We start from the raw sequence: 10,785 nt of genomic DNA on the forward strand, positions 1-10,785 counted from the left end.
CCTGTTGGGAGGGCCTTTTTGAGTTTTGACTGGAGGCCGTTGTGAATTACGTGCCTGGGATTTTCTTGGACAAAATTGTTTCTAATGGTAGGCAAAACCAATAAAAATTGCGACAAAAATTAAATAGTGTCCTCGACAAGTATCGTGCTCAGGTTTCCCGAAGGAACCCCCAAAAAATGAGAGAAAGGTGTCACAAACTTCGCGCACGCTCATGGATAATTCTTAAAAATTAATTCCATTGCCGGGATTTGAACCCGGGTCGCCTGGGTGAAAGCCAGGTATCCTAACCGGACTAGACGACAATGGATGTGCGACTTCCTCCAAGAGTCTACAGTAATGAACGATATACATATACCCAGTCCCAGACTAGCCTCAGGGTCAGGGCTCTGCCTGGCTCTGCGGCTGTCGCCGCAGCTCCTCTTTCGGTCTTTGAGTCTTTCCACTCCGCCCGCGCATTCCGTCGAACACCTCGCCTTGGGGCTAGGGCTCTACCTCAATCTCATCCTCATCTCCGTCTTCCCAATCCCCACCAAGTAAACCCTAGCCCTTCTGCCCGGCTCCCCGCCACTGCCACCCCTCCACCATCTGCGCGGGAGATGCGGAAGAGGTAGTCTACGCCGATGGCCTGCTGCTTCCTCCGCGCCGCCGTGGCGCCCCGCCTCCTCCTCTACCGCACCGCCGCCGCCTCCCGGCAGCTCCCGTCGCCACTCACCATACTCAGAAAGGTAAATGCTACTGTAAACCCCCTTCCTCCTCTCATGGCGTTACGACTTTGGGGTTAGGAAGGAGTGAGACAATTTTGCGGGATGCCCATTAGCCCTAGTAGCACCATGAAGGTCATGAGCAATCTCCTGGTACTTGGATTGTATTCCCATGGTTTACTTGACTCAAAGTTCTTCGATGTACAAAATTGGAAATGTGTAATTTGATTACTGTGAAGCCCCTCCCCTCCTTTCCAGCGTTGCGTGTTGGGTTGGTCGTCATCACAATAATTTCAAGGATGTGAGTATCAATTAACTGTTGATCTAAATTTTCTCTTAAATATCAGGGTTTTTCAGAGCAGTCAGTTCTGCCAATCACAGACTCGATTGAGAGTTTTCAAGGACCATCAGTGCAGAATACTCCACGGATTCCACTGTATGATGACAGCATATCCTCAGGCATATTGGACACATTGTCGAATCCGACAGAGGGTGTCACTCGTGCCGATCCTTCAAATGGCAGAATAATGCTAGTTGATGGAACGTCAGTGATGTACAGATCCTACTACAAGATATTAGGTTAGTACTTTCCTGATTTCTTCTTCACTGCGCCACTTTGCTGATATGTGTTGTTACCTTTTGCTTCCTGTTTCTAGTAAACATCTAGAGAGCCTTGATGTCTGCATTTTTATGTGTATATATACTGTGCCATTGATAAATGATATAACTTAGCTATAGTACAAAACTGCTGGCCTTGTTTTATGTGATGTTGAAACCATAAAATAATGAAATAAGTGGCATAGATACAAAAATGTAATGGAAAAAAAGAAAAGGAGAAACTTCACCTGTCAACACACTTTTAATTTCATAATGTGGATCCATTTTTCTTATGTCATTTACCCAAAAGATGTGCATTGTCTTTGTAGGCTGACAGTTTACCTGCTGGATTGCCTAGCCTATGCTACACAGATCTGTTATCCTGAAAATTACCTTTCTGGATATAATTTGTGCTGTGCTTTTTTAAAGCTTTTGATTACAAAAAAAATTGATAATTGATGCATACCATCTTGTTCTTCTGTAGTTATGTTAGTTTAATCATTTCAATGTTGTGTCCAATGAAACTGCCTTTAGCTAAACCACCTGAACTTCCTCCATAATATTGAAATTCACAAAAGAAAGGCCACCAAAAGCAACTGCTGGACGTATGTTTTCTATTACATTTTTTCTATCATCCTCATTTTCTCTGCATTCTTTTTGCACTTTTTTAATTACTGGAATCTGCAACTCATCAATATTTGTTTCTACGGGTGTAGCACAGCTGCAGCATGGCCAGTTGGAGCATGCTGATGGAAATGGGGATTGGGTTTTAACTATATTCAAAGCTCTATCCCTGGTGAGTAGGATTGTTCCATAGTCAAACAGAGTCCTTGATCCTAAGAAGTTCAAAACTATATCCTGAGATTTCTATAAATTTTACAGCTTGTTTCCTAATTCATTTGTTACAAATAGAGTAAATGTACTGTAAGCATCAATCCAGTCCACTCTTGCTGTAGTGATGTTATGGAATTTTGGAATAGATAGTGTTTATGAAGTCTACTAGCATGGATCTAGGTGGTCATTCCATTGTAATTTTGGACTTGCTGGTAAGACTGAAAGTCTAAAAAGTAAAATTTACTGTGCATAGCTGCCTGTTTTAGGATTAATCTGTTTTACATGTTCTGTTGTGGCCGCACATCTTTTTAGTAGTGAGGTGCCAAACTACATATTAACATGTTACAACTTTATATTTTGCTTTGTGTGTTATTCATCTTTGTGATTGTTTTAATTTTTTTCTGCAGCTTCTTGACATGCTAGAGTTCATTCCATCTCATGCTGCGGTATGTTCAGTTCTAGCATGGTTTCCACTGGCATCGATAGCTGTTTGTTTTCTCATAGCCTTCACCCCTTATGATTTTGTTAACTCATTTGTAGGTCGTGTTTGACCATGATGGTGAGCTGTGCCCAGGATAATTCTTTTATTGAGTATACACATTCTGTTTAACGTTTTAGTACCCATGCAGTGTCTCTTGTTGATCACTCTCCGCAGCAGACACTTGCCACATTTTTTTAACTCAATAAGCACTGAAGCCTTGTCATAATGTGATGTTTGCATTGTTCAGCTTATAAAGCTTCATAATTGCACTAGACCAGCATATTGATTTGCTGGAAGCTTTTCCTTGCTATCTGATTTCTCGTTGCCATTCACGGATAGTTTTTATTCAATATTGTTTTTATGAAAGATGATTGACTAAATTTGAAACAATATATATGTTTTTACAGCTTCTTTGTGTGTGTGTGTGGGGGGGGGGGGGGGGGGGGCTACTTTTTTCTCCTTGAATTTCATCTCAAAGCTGAACATCCCTGGAGGATTAGATTGTGAGATAGACTAGTATAAGTGCAAATTTAAAGTGATGTATTTCCTTCAACTTCTGAAAGCAACAAATAAGTTACCAAACTTTTCTTTTCAGGAGTTCCATATGGTCATTATACTGCCATGCCATCCAAAGATTGTCACATGGCAAAAGGTAAGAGTGTAAGATGTCTCAAATTGATGGGATCATGGGAGAAGGTAATTTATGGCTGTCAATTAGCATCTTAGGACATCAAAGATCTTGGATGATCTGCGATGCACGTATTTTGTTCGTGATGGCCTGGAGCCCTGACTTGGAGAGCCAGTAGGAATGTTTGGATAAAAGCAGATTTTGAATGTTGCATAGCACTGGCAACTTAGTTTCTTGATTCTGAATTCTGATTCTCTTTCCAATTGTCCTTTTATCTTCCAAAACCGCGGAGTAGTATCTTTGCAGCACCAAACATATGAGAGGTCAAGGCCTCAAGGGTTTTCGATACTTAAATGTTGGAAATGGAAAGAGAACGTGTCAAATATAAGCATTGATGTTTGCATGAGCGACTTGTCAGAAGATATCTTTGGTTTTGGAGGGTTCGGTGCCAATTGAGTGCTTTTCAGTTGCCTCTATTGATCTTGTTTTCTCTCATCATTTGAACTCTACAAAGAGACAATACCACTCTCTCTTTTTTTTTCCATGTAGGAATGACCTTTCGTCATATGATGTACCCTGCTTACAAGAGTAACCGCACCCCAACACCGGACACCGTTGTCCAGGGCATGCAATACTTGAAGGCATCCATTAAGGCGATGTCAATCAAAGTAATTGAGGTAAAAAATATATCAGTACGCATTTATTACAATCTGGGTAGTTATTTACTATTTAATATGTTGGGGAACACACATGTGACTCTGTTAAATGGGATGGGATAGCTGTTCATATTTGGCATTGTCAAACAATTGATGCTGCAGGTTCCAGGTGTTGAAGCTGATGATGTTATTGGTACCCTGGCTGTAAACAGTGTGTCGGCTGGTTACAAGGTAAATACTTGTACCATTGATCTTTTTCAGTTATTTTATCCATCAACTGTTCATCACTGATATGCTTAGAATTTCTTATTCTCTATTCGAGCATCAAATCTTGAAAAGAATTGACTAGAAAATTTGGCAAATATGCACAAGATAATTTTCATGTACTTTGGTCCTTATTTATGACTAATACCTTTCTGTTTTGTAAAATGCCCATGTCATCTGAAGGTACGGATTGTCTCTCCTGATAAAGACTTCTTCCAAATTTTGTCACCTTCTTTGCGTTTGCTCAGGATTGCTCCACGTGGTTCAGGGTCAGTTTAAATCTTTTGTTACATTTCAAGTGTTTAAACTGATTGATTCAAATAGTTAATTTTCATAATTTGGATTTGCAGGATGGTTTCATTTGGAGTTGAAGATTTCGTCAAGAGATATGGAGCACTGAAACCCTCGCAGTTTGTTGATGTTGTCGCACTTTCAGGAGACAAAGCTGACAATATACCTGGTAGTCTTCTGCTACTGCTTTTTCCTATGATGCATGCCTCTTCTAGCATGATTTCCTTTTTCCTCTTTTTTTTTAAATTCCTTACATCCACTGATAAAGAAAGAATTAAGTGTATGGAACATACTTTGTGTTGTTTGGTTTGTTTGCTGCATGAACCTGAGCTATTGTCTTTTCAGATTATTATTGATGAGAAACATGGAGATCTCATTCTCTTTTGCACGAAGCTAGGCACCAAGCACACTAGTGACTATTGCCGTATAGATACTGCCTTGTGCTTGATCATCTTTATTTTTCTTGTCTACTATGTGTCATCATCTTTAACTTACTTCAGGAGTCCCATTGTGAAGATGGTAATTTTTTAAAAAATAAATAAATACAGACATCCAGCATCATGTGCTCTTTTCTGTTGCTGTTCTTTTTTAGGAGAGGATAATTTATTGATCTTCTATAAATATTGTTTTGTGCTTCTTCTACTTGTTTAGTTATTGCTTCATTTATTCTGTATTGTGTGATTAATTTTACCTGTTGCATAAAGACCTTAACTAACCTATGAAATGAGCTATAACCATACTAAGTCTACCTACCTTTTTACTACAAATGCAAATCATTCTGTGCCAAAAATTATCTTCTGATCATAACTGTTAGTCTGTTACTGCCCCCACCCCCCCCCCCCCCCCCAAAAAAAAGAACGGAAAAATGCTGCCAGTGATTATTCATCATTCCTTGCCCCCAATGCATCTCTCTGATATGACTTTATCTTTGCTGGAATCCGTTGACCGTGAGATGCTTATGATATCACTGGAAACACTTTCTTTTGCAGGAGTTGAGGGGATAGGAGATGTTAATGCAGTCAAGCTGATAACTAAATTTGGTATGTTTCTTACTTTCTTTACAAAAAAGTTGCACTTAAAGACTAATATTAAATCTCGATTAATTAGTTTAGGATTTGTATGAGCAGAGTTTAATTTTTTGGATTTAGCGTTGGTGCAAACTGATTGATCTAGGTACATTCTATAAAAGGGTGGATAGATTTTATAATATCTTGCACACCACCACTGTGCCACAGTGAAAAGATTACCAAGGTCCCTTCATGAATCTACCTCAGTCTTTTATAGATCATTCACCTGTTTAGTTTTGTTTGTCAAGTTTTTCTTGGGGAGCATTCAGCATATATGTCACCCTGATTAGTTTGGAAGGTTTCAAAAGCACAGCAATGATGTTCTTATGTTTTTTTTAAAAAAATAAATAGGTTCTTTAGAGAATCTACTGAAATCTAAGGATGAAGTTGAGGATGAACGAATTAAACAGGTAAGGTGTACAAACTCCTCTCCTTTGTCTGCATTTATGCATCCACATGTGTCTTTGCACAGAACTCTAGCAAAAATGCTGATATGATTTCACTTCATTTGGTTATGTGGTGTCTCTTTTTTCAGCAATAGATTTTTTTTACCACCTGAAAAGCTAAATATAATTTTTGTGCCCGTACACTTAAATTAATATGGCATCTTCTTGATTATTGACATCATTGTTCTCTTCTCAAATAGAATGTAATTTAGTTTATGAAATGATATCATTGAACTGAGTTTACGTGGCTCCTCTCAGGCTCTGATATCTCAAGAGGAACAGGCTATCCTTTGCAAAAGCTTGGTATTATTTATTGTTATTTATGTGAAAAAGTATTCCTTCCTTTCTATTTGTTAAGAGACTACATCTCAACAAAACTCTTTTCATCTAACTGTAGGCCACACTGCGTTCTGATCTTCCTTCTTATATGGTTCCTTTCAAGACAGCTGACCTTGTATTTCAGAAGCCGCAGGTGACTTAAAACTTAGCACCATATCTTTTTAGTAACTACAGTGCGGTAATTTTTATGCTTCTCCCTGCATAAATTCCTGTCACTTACTGCTTCAGGATGATGGGACCAAATTCATAAAGCTCTTACGAGCTCTGGAAGCATATGCAGAAGGCTCCTCAGCGGACCCAATCATCAGAAGAGCAACCTATCTTTGGAACAAGCTTAAATCGTGATGACGCTGATGTTTCCATCAGTGATTATAAAGGAATTTTGCCAAGGTTAAAGTTTGGATTAGAAGATCGGAAGCCCTGCTGGTGCCGTTCTGATCCCAAAATATTCAATGCCTTCGACTTCATGTGGACTCTGCGCGCAGCCATCTCCAAATTGCAAAAATCAAATTGTTGGCATAGGTTGCCGAAGTTCGTAAATCCAGGGTGCCGCTGCTCAGGCAAGCAGCTCGAGTGTTCATATCACGAAACTAACTTTAGTTAGCTCTGTAGATAAAATTTACAACAATGCTCTTCTTTTTTAGAAGTAAGGCTCACGCAATCCATCTCATCTGACTTTTATATCCACTTCCAAAGGGGTGCAGTGCAGGTGGAGCTATCGCGGCAAAGGCAAGGCAGCCGATCGGCCCAATGTTCTGTGTCACTGTGTGTAGTTGTTCTTTCGTGAAATCTACTAATATGGTGGCAAAGCCGTGGTATGGAGTGGGTTGCAAAAAAAAAAAAACCTGTACTGTACTGTACTTGTTCCGTCATGTTACAAACGCTGTAACTACATGCCTGCTACCATTGCCAGGCACAGCAAAACACCGAACCAAACAAGCTGCCATGTGCCGGCGTCTGCCTGACGCGACACGGCTCCGGCCGGGATGTAGCACGAGCTGCTCAGCGGCACCTGTTGGCCTTGCGTGCTGCCCGGCACGGTGGCCGTCGTCTGACAAAACCCCATCGGCGTTGCCCCCCTGCTCGGCTGCAGCGTGCCCTGCAAAGTCAGATGGCATAGATCAGTAACGCCCGTTCCATCAATTGGCTGGCGAGCATCAATCCCGTAGAAGAAGAACCTGCGGCGGAGACGGAGTCAAAATGGTCGGAGCCGCCGTGCCGCCGCTCTTGGCGAGCCCGGCGTCGTAGTTCGCCGTCAGGTCCGTCTTGTACAGCCCGAAGGAGCGCTCCGACTCGGGCCCGCCCTTGAGGTCCTCGTCGTAGAGCGCGAAGATGTAGGTGTCCACCGACTTGCCGGGCGTCCGCGGCGTGCCGGCCTGGGACTTGAGGTGCGCCACGAGGCTGCTGATGTAGGCCTTGGCGTTGTCCACGGTGGCGCCAGCCTCGTCGGCGTCTCCCTTGTACGGCCACCCGGTCTCGGCGACAACGATGTCCACGTCGCCGTAGCCCTTGGCGTCCAGCGCCGCGCGGATGGCGTCGAGCTGCGCGTCGAACATGTTGGTGTAGGTGAGCCCGGACACGGCGTCGACGCGGCCGGCGTTGGGCTGGAAGAGGCAGAACGCCAGCGTCTCCGGCCGCGTGTCGGAGGCGTAGGCGAAGTAGGGGTACGGGTTGATCATGAAGGGCGCGCCGTTCTGGTGGAGGAAGTCCAGCACCGGGTCCAGGCTGCCGGCGAGGTCCGAGTGGAACGCGCCGGACGACGGCGGGTCCGACGCCGACAGCACGGCCATGGAGTGCACGGTGGAGATCTGTTCGTACAAGGTGCCAACTTCACTGATCAGCTCGCTCAACAACCGTCCGGCCAACCACGCGCAGTGTATGTTCTGCTTTAGTTAAGGCATTGTGCCACTGCCACCCATGGGTGACGAGAGGAGATACGTGCCTTGGTGGTCGAGCCGGCGGGGAGCGCGGCGAGGAGGTTCTGCATGGCGGGGAGGAGCTGGGGCGCGAGGGTGGGGTCGCCGGAGTTGAGCAGCTCGTTGCCGACGGAGATGGCGGAGACGGTCACCGTGGTGGGGATGTTGGCGGCGGCCCAGGACGCGGCGGCGGCGGGGGAGGACGCGAGGTTCGGCACGTCGCCGTTGGGGATGCCCAGCAGGATGGAGATGTTGGAGCCCGCGAGCGCCGCGACCAGCTCCGGCTGGGGCTCGTAGAGGCGGAGCTTGCCGATGGACGTGGACATGAGCAGGCTGGCCGTCGACGCCGGCGGCGGGAGGTTGTCGGCAATCGTCCCGTAGTTGACGCCGATGAACGACTGCGACGCTGTCAATAGTGAACGAACGTAATGAGTTACGGTGCATGTTCAGTTCACTTCACGAGCTTCAGCTGCTGCGAAAAACCGGCTTAAAATTAAAACTTTTTTTTTGCGGGTAGCTTAAAATTAAAACTGGACTAGTTGCAGAAAGCTTTGCCATGAACTCCAAAACTGATGATGGCACGAACCGGATTTTAAAGAAGTTTAAGAGAAAAAAGTAGATCAGTTCGTGCCTTCGTGGGATGGATCCAAACTGGAAGTGAGCATGATTTGTGGGGGACGACGCATGACGCGTTTGGTCACATGCAAATGTACCAGAAGGTCCAGAACTAGCGGTGGTTAGAAGGCAACGATACGCACAGTTGTGCAGCCGTGGGCGGCAGCATCTGGCACGCACGTAACGGGCGCCACGCCGCGACATGGCGGATCATCTCTGCTTCGGCGGCCCTAGCATTGGTGGCTGCTGCAACTACTCCTGTGTTTTGTCCACGAGTCGTTGATTTATTTGTTTATTTTGATCAGAGGAGTTGTTGATTCTCCACGCATTGATGATTCGGCAATTAGTAGCATGTCCCTCAGCCCCTGCTAGATTCCCTGACCAACCAGTTTGGTGGGCTAGAAGGGTCAAAGTCACCTTCATGCCAGTCCACTCTGAACATGACCCATTCCAGAGCCAATCAACAGTTCGTGTGAAGTTGCTTAGCAACTACTGCTTCATAAGTCAGTCCTACAATGCACAGTCGTCGCTGGTCACACAACAGAACATGCTGCCACTCTATTCAACCCAACTCGACATGGTTTGGCTTTGTGTGGTTCGCCAGCATCGCCTTTGAGAGCAATTCCAACCTGACATGACCCCTTTCTATATCCAGGCGTTAAGAATACGACTATGACACATGGAAAAGGAGGACAAGCTTCAGCTCTCAGCAGTTGTTTATTGTATTTTTGTTGCTGGAGGAATTTCATTTTCATGGGGAGCAAAAGCAAAGATCTCGGCAAATCCGTCCCACCTTCAGAATAGCGAAAATTGTACCATCAATCACCATCGGCTTTACACGCCACTACTTGGGGAGCTTGCAGCAAAGCCCGGCAACGAAACTGCCCCCACTAATGAGTCAGCTCAGCTGCGTACGTATGTGCAACGTCCAACGCATAACGAATTTTGTCTCTGCACAAATGATAGCTAGAGTGATGTGCGGTAGTACTACTCTAGCTCGTCGTTGAAACGAAGCAGCAGCATACACTAGAGTAGAAGCAGAGATTTCAGCGAATGATCTTTACTCCAAAGGGGGGAAAGAGCGACTGATGTGGTTCAGTGCTAGCCTGTATGCATGCCGATGCTCACCCCTTTTGGAGACAACTAACTCTGGTAGCCTAAAGAATGAAAGGAGACGACCAAGTAGAAAGAAGCATAGTAAATATGCATAGTCGACAGCACAATTGCAGACTGAGGAAGAACTCTGAATTCTGGAGTGTGCTCATTAGCAGCAGGGGAAGTAATGGCAGCATGAACTTACTCGCCGAGCGGAAGAGGAAGACCTGCAGGAGGCCCAGGAGGATCGTAGCAGCAGCATCCCGCCGCCTCCTGATCCCCATGTTACGGACTGCTCACCGCAGCCGGCCTACGGCGTCCCCAATGGCAGGTCGGCGACTAGCGGCGAGGACGAAGACGAAGACGAAGGCGCGCGCTAGGCTCTAGCTGAGGAAAGCGAGCGGGGCGAGGTGGGCGGGGGCCGGGAGACGCAAGCAACGCGAGGGCTCGCGCGCCGTCGCTGGGCGCTGTGTCTTTCCGCCTACCGCGCCGCGCGTAAAAGAAGGAGGCACCGTGGGCGTGGGGCGGGGGTGCGACAGGACGGACGCCGTGCGTTGTACGCGCAGTAGAAAGAAGGAGCCCCGGTGACCGTGACCGTCTCCGTCCGCCCCGCCCCTTTTTCGCGCGCGCGTATCTGAAATTCCGATTCCGCCCGCACGAGCTGTGTCTCGCAGCCCAGCCGGCGCGGAACCTTTTTTATAGGTGCTGCTCGCCGTAGCCGCAAGACTGCAAGAGGCCGGCCGGGGTCGCTTTCAGGTGTGCTACGTGTGATGCTCATGAGACGAAACCAGCCGGATGCCTGGATCAGACCAGACCGGCGGCGAGAAAGCAGGAGGGGTCGCTTGCGTCGGGAAT

General features: G+C 45.8%; 2 protein-coding genes and 1 non-coding gene across 5 annotated transcripts; 1 reads left to right on the forward strand and 2 right to left on the reverse strand.

The window, feature by feature from the left end:
• Positions 1-233: 233 nt before the first annotated feature.
• On the reverse strand, positions 234-307 carry TRNAE-UUC. The gene has a single exon. It is a non-coding gene; the product is annotated as a tRNA-Glu (tRNA).
• An 80-nt stretch (positions 308-387) lies between these two features.
• Positions 388-6,991, forward strand: LOC120690320 (DNA polymerase I-like). Of its 3 annotated transcripts, XM_039972935.1 has the most exons (15): positions 388-725; positions 1,049-1,280; positions 2,015-2,094; positions 2,540-2,578; positions 2,673-2,691; positions 3,209-3,265; positions 3,791-3,918; positions 4,060-4,128; positions 4,345-4,430; positions 4,512-4,621; positions 5,442-5,492; positions 5,871-5,929; positions 6,224-6,268; positions 6,363-6,437; positions 6,533-6,954. In XM_039972935.1, exons 1-15 carry the CDS (start codon positions 621-623, stop codon positions 6,647-6,649), a joined length of 1,272 nt encoding a protein of 423 aa, XP_039828869.1. In that variant the 5' UTR covers positions 388-620; the 3' UTR covers positions 6,650-6,954. The 3 variants fall into 3 exon arrangements, 2 of the variants coding, with proteins under 2 accessions (XP_039828869.1, XP_039828870.1); XR_005681708.1 differs by lacking the exon at positions 5,871-5,929 and having other exon boundaries at positions 6,533-6,991; XM_039972936.1 differs by lacking the exon at positions 3,209-3,265 and having other exon boundaries at positions 6,533-6,991.
• On the reverse strand, positions 6,923-10,582 carry LOC120690319 (glucan endo-1,3-beta-glucosidase 7-like). The gene is made up of 4 exons (XM_039972934.1): positions 10,136-10,582; positions 8,247-8,626; positions 7,483-8,112; positions 6,923-7,403 (listed from the first exon to the last, which is right to left on the reverse strand). The coding sequence occupies exons 1-4, from the start codon at positions 10,212-10,214 to the stop codon at positions 7,194-7,196; spliced, it is 1,299 nt and encodes a 432-aa protein (XP_039828868.1). The 5' UTR covers positions 10,215-10,582; the 3' UTR covers positions 6,923-7,193.
• Positions 10,583-10,785: the final 203 nt, after the last annotated feature.

This window comes from Panicum virgatum, chromosome 9N, assembly GCF_016808335.1.
Source record: "Panicum virgatum strain AP13 chromosome 9N, P.virgatum_v5, whole genome shotgun sequence".
Lineage (NCBI taxonomy): Eukaryota > Viridiplantae > Streptophyta > Magnoliopsida > Poales > Poaceae > Panicum > Panicum virgatum.